This window comes from Choloepus didactylus, chromosome 12 (assembly GCF_015220235.1).
Source record: "Choloepus didactylus isolate mChoDid1 chromosome 12, mChoDid1.pri, whole genome shotgun sequence".
Classification (NCBI taxonomy): Eukaryota; Metazoa; Chordata; class Mammalia; order Pilosa; family Megalonychidae; genus Choloepus; species Choloepus didactylus.
In genome coordinates, this window is record NC_051318.1 from 64,901,477 (window position 1) to 64,916,963 (window position 15,487).

Genomic DNA, 15,487 nt, shown 5'->3' on the forward strand with positions numbered 1-15,487 from the left:
GAATAAGAGTTCCAATTTCTCCACATCCCCTCCAGCATTTGTAGTTCCTGTGTGTTTAATGGCAGCCATTCTAACCGGTGTTAGATGGTATCTCATTGTGGTCTTAATTTGCATCTCTCTAATAGCTAGTGAAGCTGAACATTTTTTCATGTGTTTCTTGGCCATTTGTATTTCCTCTTCAGAGAACTGTCTTTTCATATCTTTTGCCCATTTTATAATTGGGCTGTCTGTACTATTGTCATTGAGTTGTAGGATTTCTTTATATATGCAAGATAACAGTCTTTTGTCAGATACATGGTTTCCAAAAATTTTTTCCCATTGAGTTGGCTGCCTCTTTACCTTTTTGAGAAATTCCTTTGAGGTGCAGAAACTTCTAAGCTTGAGGAGTTCCCATTTATCTATTTTCTCTTTTGTTGCTTGTGCTTTGGGTGTAAAGTCTAGGAAGTGGCCGCCTAATACAAGGTCCTGAAGATGTTTTCCTACATTATCTTCTAGGAGTTTTATGGTACTTTCTTTTATATTGAGATCTTTGGTCCATTTTGAGTTAATTTTTGTGTAGGGGGTGAGGTAGGGGTCCTCTTTCATTCTTTTGGATATGGATATCCAACTCTCCCAGCCCCATTTGTTGAAAAGACCATTATGGCTCAGTTCAGTGACTTTGGGGGCCTTATCAAAGATCAGTCGGCCATAGATCTGAGGGTCTATCTCTGAATTCTCAATTCGATTCCATTGATCTATATGTCTATCTTTGTGCCAGTACCATGCTGTTTTGGCAACTGTGGCTTTATAATAAGCTTCAAAGTCAGGGAGTGTAAGTCCTCCCACTTCGTTTTTCTTTTTTAGAGTGTCTTTAGCAATTCGAGGCATCTTCCCTTTCCAAATAAATTTGATAACTAGCTTTTCCAAGTCTGCAAAGTAGGTTGTTGGAATTTTGATTGGGATTGCATTGAATCTGTAGATGAGTTTGGGTAGAATTGACATCTTAATGACATTTAGCCTTCCTATCCATGAACATGGAATATTTTTCCATCTTTTAAGGTCCCCTTCTATTTCTTTTAGTAGAGTTATGTAGTTTTCTTTGTATAGGTCTTTTACATCTTTGGTTAAGTTTATTCCTAGGTACTTGATTTTTTTAGTTGCTATTGAAAATGGTATCTTTTTCTTGAGTGTCACTTCAGTTTGTTCATTTCTAGCATATAGAAACATTACTGACTTATGTGCATTAATCTTGTATCCCGCTACTTTGCTAAATTTGTTTATTAGCTCTAGGAGGTGTATCGTTGATTTCTCAGGGTTTTCTAGATATAAGATCATAACATCTGCAAACAATGACAGTTTTACTTCTTCTTTTCCAATTTGGATGCTTTTTATTTCTTTGTCTTGCCGGATTGCCCTGGCTAGCACTTCCAGCACAATGTTGAATAACAGTGGTGACAGCGGGCATCCTTGTCTTGTTCCTGATCTTAGAGGGAAGGCTTTCAGTCTCTCACCATTGAGTACTATGCTGGCTGTGGGTTTTTCATATATGCTCTTTATCATGTTGAGGAAGTTTCCTTCAATTCCTACCTTTTGAAGTGTTTTTATCAAAAAGGGATGTTGGATTTTGTCCAATGCTTTTTCAGCATCTATTGAGATGATCAATTGATTTTTCCCTTTCGAGTTTTTAATGTGTTGTAATACATTGATTGATTTTCTTATGTTGAACCATCCTTGCATGCCTGGAATGAACCCCACTTGGTCATGGTGTATGATTTTTTTAATGTGTCTTTGGATTCGATTTGCAAGTATTTTGTTGAGGATTTTTGCATCTATATTCATTAGGGAGATTGGCCGGTAGTTTTCCTTTTTTGTAGCATCTTTGCCTGGTTTTGGTATTAGATTGATGTTAGCTTCATAAAATGAGTTAGGTAGTGTTCCATTTTCTTCAATGTTTTGAAAGAGTTTGAGTAAGATTGGTGTCAGTTCTTTCTGGAAAGTTTGGTAGAATTCCCCTGTGAAGCCATCTGGCCCTGGGCATTTATTTGTGGGAAGATTTTTGATGACTGATTGGATCTCTTTGCTTGTGATGGGTTGGTTGAGGTCTTCTATTTCTTCTCTGGTCAGTCTAGGTTGTTCATATGTTTCCAGGAAATTGTCCATTTCCTCTACATTATCCAGTTTGTTGGCATACAGTTGTTCATAGCATCCTCTTATAATTTTTTTAATTTCTTCAGGATCTGCAGTTATGTCACCTTTTTCATTCATTATTTTGTTTATATGGGTCTTCTCTCTTTTTGATTTTGTCAGTCTAGCGAGGGGCTTGTCAATCTTGTTGATCTTCTCAAAGAACCAACTTTTGGTGATATTTATCCTCTCTATTGTTTTTTTGTTCTCTATGTCATTTATTTCTGCTTTAATCCTTGTTATTTCTTTTCTTCTACTTGGTTTAGGATTGGTTTGCTGTTCGTTTTCTAGCTTCTTCAGTTGATCCATTAGTTCTTTGATTTTGGCTCTTTCTTCCTTTTTAATATATGCGTTTAGTGCTATAAATTTCCCCCTTAGCACTGCTTTTGCTGCATCCCATAGGTTTTGGTATGTTGTGTTCTCATTTTCATTCGTCTGTATATATTTAGCAATTTCTCTTGCTATTTCTTCTTTAACCCACTGATTGTTTAGGAGTGTGTTGTTTAACCTCCAGGTATTTGTGAATTTTCTAAGTCTCTGATGGTTATTGACTTCTAATTGTATTCCATTGTGGTCAGAGAATGTGCTTTGAATAATTTCAATCTTTTTAAATTTATTGAGGCTTGTTTTATGTCCCAGCATATGATCTATTCTGGAGAAAGTTCCGTGAGCACTAGAAAAGTATGTGTACCCTGGTGATTTGGGATGTAATGTCCTGTAGATGTCTGTTAAATCTAATTCATTTATCAGATTGTTTAGGTTTTCAATTTCCTTATTGGTCTTCTGTCTGGTTGATCTATCTATAGGAGAGAGTGATGTGTTGAAATCTCCCACAATTATTGTGGAAACATCAATTGCTTCCTTTAGTTTTGCCAGTGTTTCTCTCATGTATTTTGTGGCACCTTGATTGGGTGCATAGACATTTACGATTGTTATTTCTTCTTGCTGAATTGCCCCTTTTATTAGTATGTAGTGGCCTTCTTTGTCTCTCAAAACATCCCTGCATTTGAAGTCTATTTTATCTGAGATTAATATTGCTACACCTGCTTTCTTTTGGCTGTAGCTTGCATGAAATATTTTTTTCCATCCTTTCACTTTCAGTTTCTTTGTGTCCCTGTGTCTAAGATGAGTCTCTTGTATGCAACACATTGATGGTTCATTTTTTTTGATCCATTCTGCGAATCTATATCTTTTAATTGGGGAGTTTAATCCATTTACATTCAACGTTAAAACCGTGAAGGCATTTCTTGAATCGGCCATCTTATCCTTTGGTTTATGTTTGCCATATTTTTCCCTCTCTCTATTAATATCCTTTATTGTACCCATACCGAATCTCTTTAGTATTGAACCTTTCTCCAAGTCTCTCTGTCCTGTCTTTGTTTCTCTGTCTGTAGGGCTCCCTTTAGTATCTCCAGTAGGGCAGGTCTCTTGTTAGCAAATTCTCTCAGCATTTGTTTGTCTGTGAAAAATTTAAGCTCTCCCTCAAATTTGAAGGAGAGCTTTGCTGGATAAAGTATTCTTGGCTGGAAATTCCTCTCACTCAGAATTTTAAATATATCGTGCCACTGCCTTCTTGCCTTCATGGTGGCTGCTGAGTAGTCACTACTTAGTCTTATGCTGTTTCCTTTGTATGTGGTGAATTGCTTTTCTCTTGCTGCTTTCAGAACTTGCTCCTTCTCTTCTATGTTTGACAGTGTGATCAGTATATGTCTCGGAGTGGGTTTTTTTGGATTTATTCTATTTGGGGTTCGCTGAGCATTTATGATTTGTGTATTTATGTTGTTTAGAAGATTTGGGAAGTTTTCCCCAACAATTTCTTTGAATACTCTTCCTAGACCTTTACCCTTTTCTTCCCCTTCTGGGACACCAATGAGTCTTATATTCGGACGTTTCATATTATCTATCATATCCCTGAGGTCCATTTCGAGTTTTTCAATTTTTTTCCCCATTCTTTCTTTTATGCTTTCATTTTCCATTCTGTCATCTTCCAGGTCAGTGATTTGTTGTTCAACTTCCTCTAGTCTTGTACTATGAGTGTCCAGAATCTTTTTAATTTGGTCAACAGTTTCTTTAATTTCCATAAGATCATCCATTTTTTTATTTAGTCTTGCAATGTCTTCTTTATGCTCTTCTAGGGTCTTCTTGATTTCCTTCATATCCCGTACTATGCTCTCATTGTTCATCTTTAGTTCTTTGAGTAGCTGCTCTAGGTGCTGTGTCTCTTCTGGTCTTTTGATTTGGGTGCTTGGGCTTGGGTTATCCATGTCGTCTGGTTTTTTCATATGCTTTATAATTTTCTGTTGTTTTTGGCCTCGTGGCATTTGCTGAACTTGATAGGGTTCTTTTAGGGTTTGTAGACCTATTGAAGTACTTATCTCTAATTTATCAGATCTACAGCTTCGTGGAGTACACTTTCTCTAACTAACCAGCAGGTGGCGTCCACGAGCCACCTGTTCTCCACAAGCCAGTTCTCCCCTGCTTAGCCTTTTTGGTGAGTGGGGGAGTGAGTCTTGTGGGGCCCAATTGGTGTACCAAGCTTGCGTGTGTAGTTGGTGTTGCCTGCCCTGTATGTGGGGTGTGTTTCTGGGCAGTCGGGGAGGGGGGGTGGCCCTAACAATCAAATCTCCCTGATGATCCTAGAGTTTTAAAGCTGCTGCAATAGTCTACTCCTTCAGTTCAGTCCTGCCACAGTTTGTCTCTGCCACTGACCCACAAGTCTTTGGTATTGGCGTATGACTCCTGAGACTTGCAAGTGGGCCCCTCTTCCAGGCCGTGCACCCCGGGTCCTCTGTTGAGGGATGACTGTGCTATGTCACAGGTGAGTGCCGTCCCCCCAGGGCAGTTCTGGGCTGCTGGGCTGTGTAGGGAGGCTCCCAGTCTGCTCAAATGATGGCTGAATAGGGCTTTGTTAATTCACACTGCTCCACCTTCCCAGCTCTGGGACATTCAGCTGAGGTTGCAGGGAAGGCTAATGTCCACGCCCAGTTTTGTGGTGTGTGCCTGTTATTTGAAGCACTTCCGTCACACTGGGTTGTCTGGGGCAGCTCTGATCTATGGGGCTGGCGATGGGCAGGAGTGTTTCCTGTGCACCAGGATGGTGGCTGTGAGCGGACACCCCCCTTTTCTTGGGAAGTTGTGTTGTTTAGTGAATTTTCTCAGCCACTGGATTATTGCCTTTTGTCTCAGAGCTCTCTTAGTTCTGCTCTTGACTTGACGTGCCCAAATTGCAATTCTTTGAAGCTTTCTGTATTGGGCTTCTTAGAGCAATTGTTTTAGAAAAAGAAAAAAGGATTTAAAAAACAAAAACAAAACAAACAAACAAACAAAAAAAAAACGGCCCTCCTCAGAGATCTAATGGGTTATTGAAATGCTAATAGACAAAGCAACCAGGGCCATTAAGGAAAGGTCCACAGGGCAGAGAGATCAGCTTTTCTTCGGGATTTGCATATGCACCTCAAGGCCTGAGCTCCGCCGTTCCCCTTTCTGTGTTCACCAGAACTCCAAAAATCCTCTGCTTTTATTTTCGAGTTTTTCGTGTTGTTTTCTTCTATGCCTGTCTCCTCTCTGCTGGGCTGGCTGCTTTCAGATTCTCTGGTGTCTGGTCTCAGTCTATCTATGGTTGGAGTTTGAATCAGTAGAATGAGTTTCCGATAAGAGCAGCCACTGCAGTTCTCCCTTCTCCTTCCCGGAGCTGACGGCCCCTCCTCCCCTGGGACTGAGCCTGGCAGGGAGGGGCGCGGGTCCCCTGGCCGCAAAAACTTACAGATTTCGCTGATCTCAGCAGTTCCACGTTTTCATGAGTGTTGTATGAAGTATGCCCAAAGACAGATTGTTGTGTGGTGTCCAGTCCACGCAGTTCCTGGCTTTTTACCTACTTTCCTGGAGGAGTAACTAAAACTTACAGCTCACCAGTCTGCCATCTTGCCCCGCCTCCCCATTTATTTTTAAAAGATGTTAAGGGATTGCACCATATGATTCATTAAGTGTTCTTGTTATAAAGAATAATAATATAAATTTTATGTTAGTCTGAATGCTGCAAAGGCTTTCTGCATGCAATGTACATGATATAATTTGAACAAATGATGCCATATCAATTTCATTATTTTCCTCTTTGATAAAAGAAATGACTACTTTTAATTAGAAAAAGTGTTCATGATTTTACCAGAAAACCTTTAAACTTGCAATAATGAAATTATGCACTTTAAGTAAGCTTCTCTATGAAGAAAATGTGCAGTCTTAATCATGTATTGATGGTCTTACTTTTTTTAATTGTAAAAAAATTCAGTGAAATCATTTAGTTCTAGATTCTACTATTGCTACTCCATTCCCCAAAAGGAATTTTAACAAAAAGTTTAACATTTTATGGATTTCCCCAAAAGGAATTTCAACAAAAAGTTTAACATTTTATGGATTAAAAAATTTAAATGTAATGATAGTTTAACTGCAAGTTGGGGTAAAAAGTACTTAATCAAAGGCTATAAAAACTAAAGTTTTATTAGCTCAAATTAATGTAGTCAATGACATATGGCAACTTTTATAACATTATTTACCTACAACTATTATTTTAATATTTAAAGGAGAAATCTACTTCCAGGGCTATTTCAGATTTAAAACAAAGCCACGTATTTTATATCAATAAATGAAACTCGAATATCTGTATGTATATCAATGTAATATACACATATTTGTTGACTGATCTTTCTGTAGTAGGGTAAACATAAGAGGAATATTCATAACTCTTTTTCTTCAATTTTGTCCTCATTTTCCACAGTGAACCAGATCAGTTTTCAGTGGTAGGATTATTAGTTGTGAGGAACATGGGAAGCAAGACATTATAAATCAACTGCCAATACTGTTATTAGCTATTGTGGCTCCAGATCCAAGATGAGTTCTCCAATGCAGCTCTACCAGAAATAGGGTTGGTGCACAAATACATACCTAATTCTTGTCTCTTATATAATACTAAATTCAGAGGGGGTAGATCTAGTTAATATTTCAAAAATCCACCAGTTAGATACTAATGGACATGACATATTTGAGTTTTATATGGATTAATAACTCATAGAGTAACTATTCTATCAGTGATTGAAATATAGAAACAATGTACTATACACCATGGTAAATCAAACTAAAGGGATCTGAACAAAGTGTCTTAGAAGTACAGATCACAGAGCAACAACATCTGATTGCCACTATTTCCCATGCTAGAAGGGTATTAGGAAGATATGGGGAAGGTGACACTCAGAGAAGGAATAGGAGGGAACTGGATGTGCAAATGCATAGAGTTGTCAAGTATGTGCAGTTTTACTAATTGTGAGAAAAGGCTGGAGATTTACTCTGGAGAACAATGGTAGTAGAAAGACAGGCTTAATTCCAACAGTGAATGGAGCTAAAATCTTGTCTGCTAGGCTAAGAAGTTTGGAGTTTATTCTACAATCAACAAGAAACCAACAGATTAATAAACAGGAAGGTGCATTTGTTGCTGTTGATGTTGAAATTATAGGGAAAACATTCCAGTAATGGTGAAGAGGATGGACTAGATTGGTAACGATACATTTCCCTCTAAGCACTGTTTGAGGTGCATCTGACACACTTTAATGTGTTGGATTTTCATTATTATTCAGTTAGAAATATGTCTAATTTTGTACTTTATATTTTTTTGTTCCTTATTTTCTGCCTTCTACTGGATTATTTGAAAAATTTTAAAGAGAATTTCAATTTATTTATGGGCTTTTAGCATACATCTCCATATTATTTTTTCCTAACAAGTTAGAATTATAATCTAGTTGAGACATCGGCAACAATAGCAATGAAGAATGGAAAAAAGAACTTGGATTTCCATACAATATAAGCAAGTATGAGGGTGAGATGAGGCATTAGATAGAATGATGGAGAAATCAAGGTTGACAAAAACTAGTTGAGTAATTTGATAGATTTTAATCTTATTAATAGATCAAGAATATAGGAAAATTAGTAAGTTTTAGGGGGGGAAGAGGAAATGAAAATGACATTAAATTTCCATTGACTACAAGTGAGCCACACAGATTGGTGAGAATCACTAGCATATAGACAGCAATTGAAGTTTTGGAAAGGTGAAATTACTCAAAGAGTATAAAATAAGAATTGAAGACGATAGGGAAGAAATCCTGGGGAACTATTAAGTAGAGTCAGACAGAAGCAGAGTGAGGCAGAAGAAGAGACAACAAAACAACAAAAAGGATGGAGAAATATTGTGGATATAATTAATGTCACTGAATTGTATACATCAAGGGGTTAATATGGGAAATTTTGTGTTGTATGTATGTTACTGCAATAAAAATTAAAAAAAAAAAGTGATGTAGAAACAATCAAAGGTAAGAGATTCAAGAATCAAGAAAAGAGTTTTGAGAACCCTCTTTTCTATGCTTAGCAGAGGTTACAAGCAGACAGATGGACAGCAAGTCACTGAATCTGACACCTAGAAATTCAGTGTTCTTTTTGTTTTTGACTTATTGTAAATGAATTTGTTTTAAATTTCCTTTTCCAATTGTTTGCTTCTAGTGTATTTTTGTGTAATGGCCTATATACCCTGCTAAATGTTACTTCTCAGTTTTAGAGGCTATTGTGTAATTTGCAAATACAGCTTTATTCTTCCTTCTGATATTTATACCTTTTATTTCTTTCATTTTCTTTTATTCCTTGATGTGTTCTCTACCTTAAAAGGGAAAGCATTCACTTTTTTACCATTAAGTATGAAATTAGCTGTAAATTTTTACAGATGCCCTTTATCAGACTAAGGAAGTTCCTTCCTTTCTATTCTTAATTTTCTTAGAGCATTTGTCAAATTTGGATTAGGGTAATACTGGCCTCATGAAATAAGTTGGGAAGTATTGCCGGAGTTTCTTTATGGGAAGGTTTTTGATAACAAATTCAATTTCTTTAATAGATATAGTTACTTAGATTTTCCTATTTCATCTTGAATCAGTTTTGTTAAGTTGCATTCTCCAAGGAATTTATCCTTTTTATTTAAGGTTCTAAGTTTGTTGGCATGAAGTTTTTTCATATTTCCTTAGAGTCCTCTTAAAGTCTGTAGGATCTAAACAGGCATATCTTTTTTCAATCCTGATATTTTGTATTCTTATCTAGCTAGGAGTTTATAAATTTTGTTGACCTTCTCAGAGTACCAACATTTGGTATTGTTAACTTTCTCTATTAGTTTGTTTTCTATTTCATTGACTGCTGCTCTTATATTTATTTCCTTTCTTCTTAATTTGAGTTTACTTTGCTCTTCCTTTTATACTTTCTTAAGATTGACCCTTAGATCATTGTTTTTTATTCCCTTCTTCTATCCTAATACAAGCACTTAAAGCTATACATTTCCCTCTAAGCACTGTTTAAGGTCCATCTGACAAACTTTAATGTGTTGGATTTTCTTTATTATTCAGTTAGAAATATTGTCTAATTTTGTACTTTACATTTTTTTGTTGTTTCCTGCCTTCTATTGGATTATTTGAAAGTTTTTAAAAAGAATTTCAATTTATTTATGGGCTTTTAGCATACAGCTCCATATTATTTTTTCAGTTGTTGAGCTAAGGATTAAAATATACATCCTTAATTTCTCACATTCTATTTAATGTCACTATTGTTCCACTTCATGAAAATATAAGAACTCTGGCAGTCTTTAGTCTTCCTATATAGAAATGCAATAGATTTTTTTTTCTTTTTTGGTCTTGATTTTAAAACAACTCTCTTTTAATTCTAATAATTTGTCTAATAGGTTCTTTTGGGTTTTCTATATAGAAAATCAAATAATGAAAGTTTTTTTCCTTTATAACCCTTGACCTTTAATTTCTATTTCTTCTTTCTTTCTTTTTCTTTTTCTTATTGCGCTAGCTTCCTGTCTTGTCTCTGATTTCAGGAAATATTTTAAATTAACATTTTACCATTGATTGTGATGTCCGCTACAGCACATTATTTTTGTTCAGAAGTCAAAATAACAGTATCACTCTTTTAAAAGTGGATATAAACTGCAATTAAAGTTGAGTTTGAATCTAGACAAAATTGTTCTAATTATTTTGAACATGTTTTTATGTAAGGACTATATTATATTTATAGGCCAGTTTAAGAAAATCCTTTATTTCATCCCTATTTTCTCTTATTTTTCATTTTCAAGGCTAATGTCTGATAACTGCAAGACACTGCAGTTCTGTCTTCAGTTTATTTACTGGAATCAGAGTCATTTTTATAGAAATACAAACCAGATCAAATTATATCCCTGTTTTAATGACTCTCTATTGTCTTTAAGACAGAGCATAGTAAAATTCCTTAGATGGCCTTATATGATTAAATTCTTCCTACCTTTTCATTTCTAGCCATTTCCCAATCTATCACATTATTTTGAAAGTTTCATAATCTTTCTTATCTCCATAACATTTCATATGTCCCCCTGTCTATAATACATCCAGTGAATTTCCCAGTTCAAGTGTCATCCTCCTTTTAGATATTCACTTCTTCCAAGGCAGAATTAACGCCATGTTCTCTGTACCTCCAAAGAGTATTTCTTATCTCTCACTTAGAGCATTTGTCTTGCTACTTTGTTAATATGTTCCTCTCTCCCTGTTTACTACACTAGGAACCCCAATAATACAACCATTATCTGCATGAACTCTATAACCACAGTTCTTGCCATACATAAATACTTGATAATTGTTGTTGAATGAGTGAATTAAACAAATAAAAGGATAAAATCTAACATATACAACCTATTAATTCTTTGATTCCAACTTCTGGAATTAAGATCAACTTAATTTTTAAAATATAAAATATTCTTAAAAAAAGGGTCAACAATTATCACTGTATGTGTGTATGTATGTGTGTAAGACTTACTTTCTGCAGTCTGCATTACTATCTCATCAAGCTCTCTCTCCAGTTTCTCATAAATGTCTAGCCTTGCCTGATGTTCACAGTTCAGTGCTTGAAGTTCGGTAATGCGTTTTTCAGAAGAGGCTTGGAGACTATAAAATTCTTTAGTTAATACCTAATAGCAGAAGAAAAAAATTTACAAAGGCAGAATTAAATAGGTTAACAGTTAAGACAAAAATATGATACAACAATATTTTTAGGCCTTTTTCTTTTTAATAAATTAAATATTAAAGAGAGTAGTTCAACTGAAATAATTAAGTAAAATACATTTATTTCTAAGGTAAATAATTCTGTTCTTTAGTTTTCCATCAGAGCTTATTTACTCTATCTTTACTATGGTTTTATAAGATTTTTAGTTTCCTGACCAAACATAAATTCAAAGCAGGAAATCAAAAGGAAAAATAAGAAGTGGTGCTTGGGGCAGTATCAGAAAATGCATTTGTACAGAAAGAACAAAAAAATTAATAAAAGAGATGCAAAAATCACAGAACTTTGGGTCATTTTGTATATGAGCAAAATTCTTCATTCATCAATGAAAACTCACTGAAAGAATCCTATGACGATAATAATGAATTAACTAAAAAAGAGAGACCTCTAGTAGCAAAGGAATGCTTTAATGCTTAAAGAAAACTCCAATTACCTAGAAAGTTCATTTACTAATACAGATTAAATTATGTATTGTTACTATACTTGCTTCCTGACACAGCATAAGTAAAGTAGTATTGACTTGGAAGCAACAGAATGTTGCAGTTAAGAATGTTTTGGTTTGGATTTCAGTCTTCGCTTTGAAATGTATTAGTTGTGATCTTAGGCAATTACTTATTTCTTTCTAGGCCTACCTCAAAACATTGTTGGAAGGACTAAATGAAATGATGAATTCATAGTGCTTAGCAGAGTACCTGGAACATAGTAAGTATTGAAATACAGTATTACTACCATAATAAATATAATTATGAAAACTTTGTATTAAATGGCTCATAGAAACAAACTCCACTGATTTAATTATCTTGATTTCTCCATAATTAAACGGTTTTGAAGACTACTTATTTTTCTAATGTCATAAAGATAACCTTAACAAATGTATATGACTGGTCTTCCTGTGATGGGAAAAAGAAGTAAAAGATAAAGAAGATAAAGAAAACCTATTTACAATTCTTAACAAGCAGTAATTAACAATTTAATTTTCCTTAATCCACTCTAATTTTCTTCAGTTATTTCCGTCAAAACTTCCCCCACAAAGGAGACAAAATACTATCCCTACCTCCCCAAATACAGTGCTTTGGAGTGTAAAGAAAGAATAACATGAGAATAATATATACAAGATGATTTCTATTGTTCCCTATTGGGTCATTAAACCAAAATTCATGTTTTAGCACTATTTCTTATTTATTCTTGCAGACTGGGAATTGTTTTCTAGAAACTAATTAATTTATTATAACAAAATCCCTGCTCAGTGAAACAATCTGAGGCTTTCATGGAATTCCTTCTATTGGGATTAAGTTCTTTAAGAATCTGGTAGCTGATCAAACTATTAATTCCAATGTCAAAAGAGAGGATCAGTTACAGGGAGTGTTAAATGACTATTTCCACTGAATAACTACACTCTGTACCTCATTTCTCCCAAGACTAAACACCACACAAAGAAGACAACATACAAAGAAAGACCGCAGAAATGGTTTTTTTAAGAGATAAAGAATCAAAATGTTGAAGCTGGGAAATTTCATGAAATCTTATTTTAAGAAGAGATTTAAAAAGTATTATAAACTGCAAGATACCATTTACAATTGTCTTCTCATAACATGGAGGAGAGGTCCCCAGAAACTTCTGATTTGGGAAATCTTCCAAGACCTCTGGTACCCTATGGTATAGAATTCCCTTTTACTGTGGGTTTGTCTGAGTGGCTGGTATGCCTAAATTTATTACTGTTCCAGAAAAGCCAAAGAAGAACCTGATTATTGGACTTATGGAAGGCTATCATGTTAAAAGTTCTTTAGGAAAAAGCAATATATGGACATTTGAGTTTAAACATGAATGCATAAAATAGGTAAATTACTTTCAGGAATCCATTAAATAGCAAGCTCTCATAGTGAACTTTCCTTCCTTTAAATAACAGATGTATGACTGAATAATAATATAAAATTATAGGAAATTAACTGCTTTAAAAAGAGATGAAAATACAAAGTCAGTGTTTGGGGAGACTTTGCCAATTGCTAATCAAACAATAATAAAATAAATCATCCCTAAATTATAAATCAGTAAGAATATTATAAAAGTCAAAGAAAAGTACATAATTAAAACAATCTTTGCCCTTCACAAAATTATTTATTTCTAAATTCATTAGGAAAAGAATTGTCTTGGAAATACCTTCTAGTAGTCAAGAAAAACAGATCCAAACAATGGTGCTATTTGCATGCATCAATCCACTCATTCATTCCTTAAATATTTACTGAGTACTCAGCATGAGCCAGGCACTGTGCTATGCATTACTAACACAATGATAAATGAAAAGTCCCTGTCCTCTCAAGGTGCTCAGTTCCATGGAGGCAAAAAATGTAAAGAAATTCCCCCGAAGACTCACTGTTGCCAACCTGAGCTTTTAGAATCATAATATTTTTATTAAGGTGTGTCTCCATTTGAGACCTTTAAACACAAAAACACAATAATTACTAGTCACCTGCATCAACAGATCAAGTGTGTAAGTCTATGGAAGGGTGGTTTTCAAACAGCAAGTTCGGACCTTTTAGCAGGTCATGAAATCAATCTAGGTTGCAACCAGTTTAAAAATAATCAAGCAGAATGGTTTAGAAAACATTGGTACTGTGTGTTGTAATTGTTTTGTGAAATGTTTTTTTCAGAAGTACAAAGTGAGAAGTCTTTTCTATTTTCCCATATAAAACAGGCTCCCCTAAAACACATCCTTAACACAGTGATTCAATGTGAAAAGGAAAAGGAAAGGTATTTAGCTAGGCATTATAAAAATGAACCTTGGAAGGTACAACAGTCTTAAATTCCAAATCAGAGTTTATTTGGGACAGTCTAAATAAAAATATGTAGGAAAATGCACCTTAGCAAATTATGACTTTGTAGCAACATTTCTGGAAAAACTGAACACGGTACCTGAAAAAATTTTAAATGTTAAATAGCAGTTTGCTTTAGAAGTGGACATCATCTACAATTTATGCTTACTGCATCTTTAAATATATATTTAACATCATTTTTATATTTCCCTAAAGCTTTATTTTCTGAGACGTTTTATCTTGCTAATCTTAGTTTTACTAATCAGAGTACTTTTCAAAATGTAATCTCTGAGGATTGTCCAGGGATTATTCTAATAAATACTTCATTATTATTTGAATATTGTGGTACTTAAAACATGGGATTTGAAGTCAGGTTGGTCAAACTTGAGTTCGAATTACAGTTCAGTCACTTACTAGCTAGGTGACCCGCAAGCAATTTAACTATGAACAAAAGGTAGAAAGAAAATATAAAAATCACAAACGGCCAATTAATCAAACATGAGCACTGTTAACTTACTGGGATACTGTGTGTGTGTTTTTTTTCCCCTCATACATTTAAAAAAAATTTAGTGTATACAGTTTTGTAGACGGCTGTTTTCGCTTAATATTATAACAACAGTACATTTTCCATGTTATATGTTCTTAAAATATCAGCTGAGTATCATTCCATATATAGGTGTTTTGTTTTGTTTTGTTGTAACCTAACCATTTTCCAGTAATGGGAAACTTTTCACATACTTAAGAGATATCCTTATAAATGAAGTCCAGAAGTGGAATTTCTATGTAGAAAGCTATAAGCATTTTTTAGTTATTGATACACATTGCCAAATTATTTTTCAAAAACAGAATACTAATTTAGAATGTATAGATATTTTAAAGTAGTTTTGAGAGGATAGTTGAATATAATTATTCATGAAGATAGATATTTACATCCATTTATTAGCAGTATATTTCTCTTTTCTTGAAAAGTATATTACTTCCTTATACGTATTTATCTAGAAGAGGAAGGTCTTTCCTCTTTATAAAGGTTCTTTTGAAATTAAGAGACACAGACCATCTGTCATACATAATACAAATACTTTCTAATTTTCCTTTTAGCTTTTAATACTGTTCAGACATTTTTTAACACATGGAAGGTTTTACTTTTTATTTTTCCTGTATGATTTCTTCCCTAGATTTATCAAGGGAATCAATAATCTAATCAATAGAAAGGCCATCCCCCAACTGGTGTAAGATAAAATTTCATTTATATTTACTTCTAATAATTTTATGGTAACATTTTTACACTGAGTTTAACAATCCATTGGAATTTTATTTGGGTATATGGTGTGAAGTATGTAATCAACTAATTTTTCTAAATGTTCAATCAATTATCACAGCACCATTTACAGTCCAATCCTTCTTTT

General features: G+C 34.4%; 1 protein-coding gene across 4 annotated transcripts in view; it reads right to left on the bottom strand.

Moving 5' to 3' along the window:
- Window positions 1–15,487, bottom strand: part of PIBF1 (progesterone immunomodulatory binding factor 1) — a 360,124-nt gene that overhangs the window by 147,830 nt on the left and 196,807 nt on the right. For all 4 annotated transcript variants that reach the window (XR_005211082.1, XM_037799988.1, XM_037799987.1 and 1 more), the window contains one exon: window positions 11,029–11,179. Coding sequence is in view for 3 of the 4 variants with exons in the window: in XM_037799988.1 (XP_037655916.1) it covers window positions 11,029–11,179 (151 nt within the window). In the remaining variant the exon portion in view is untranslated. The remainder of the gene's footprint in view (window positions 1–11,028; window positions 11,180–15,487) is intronic.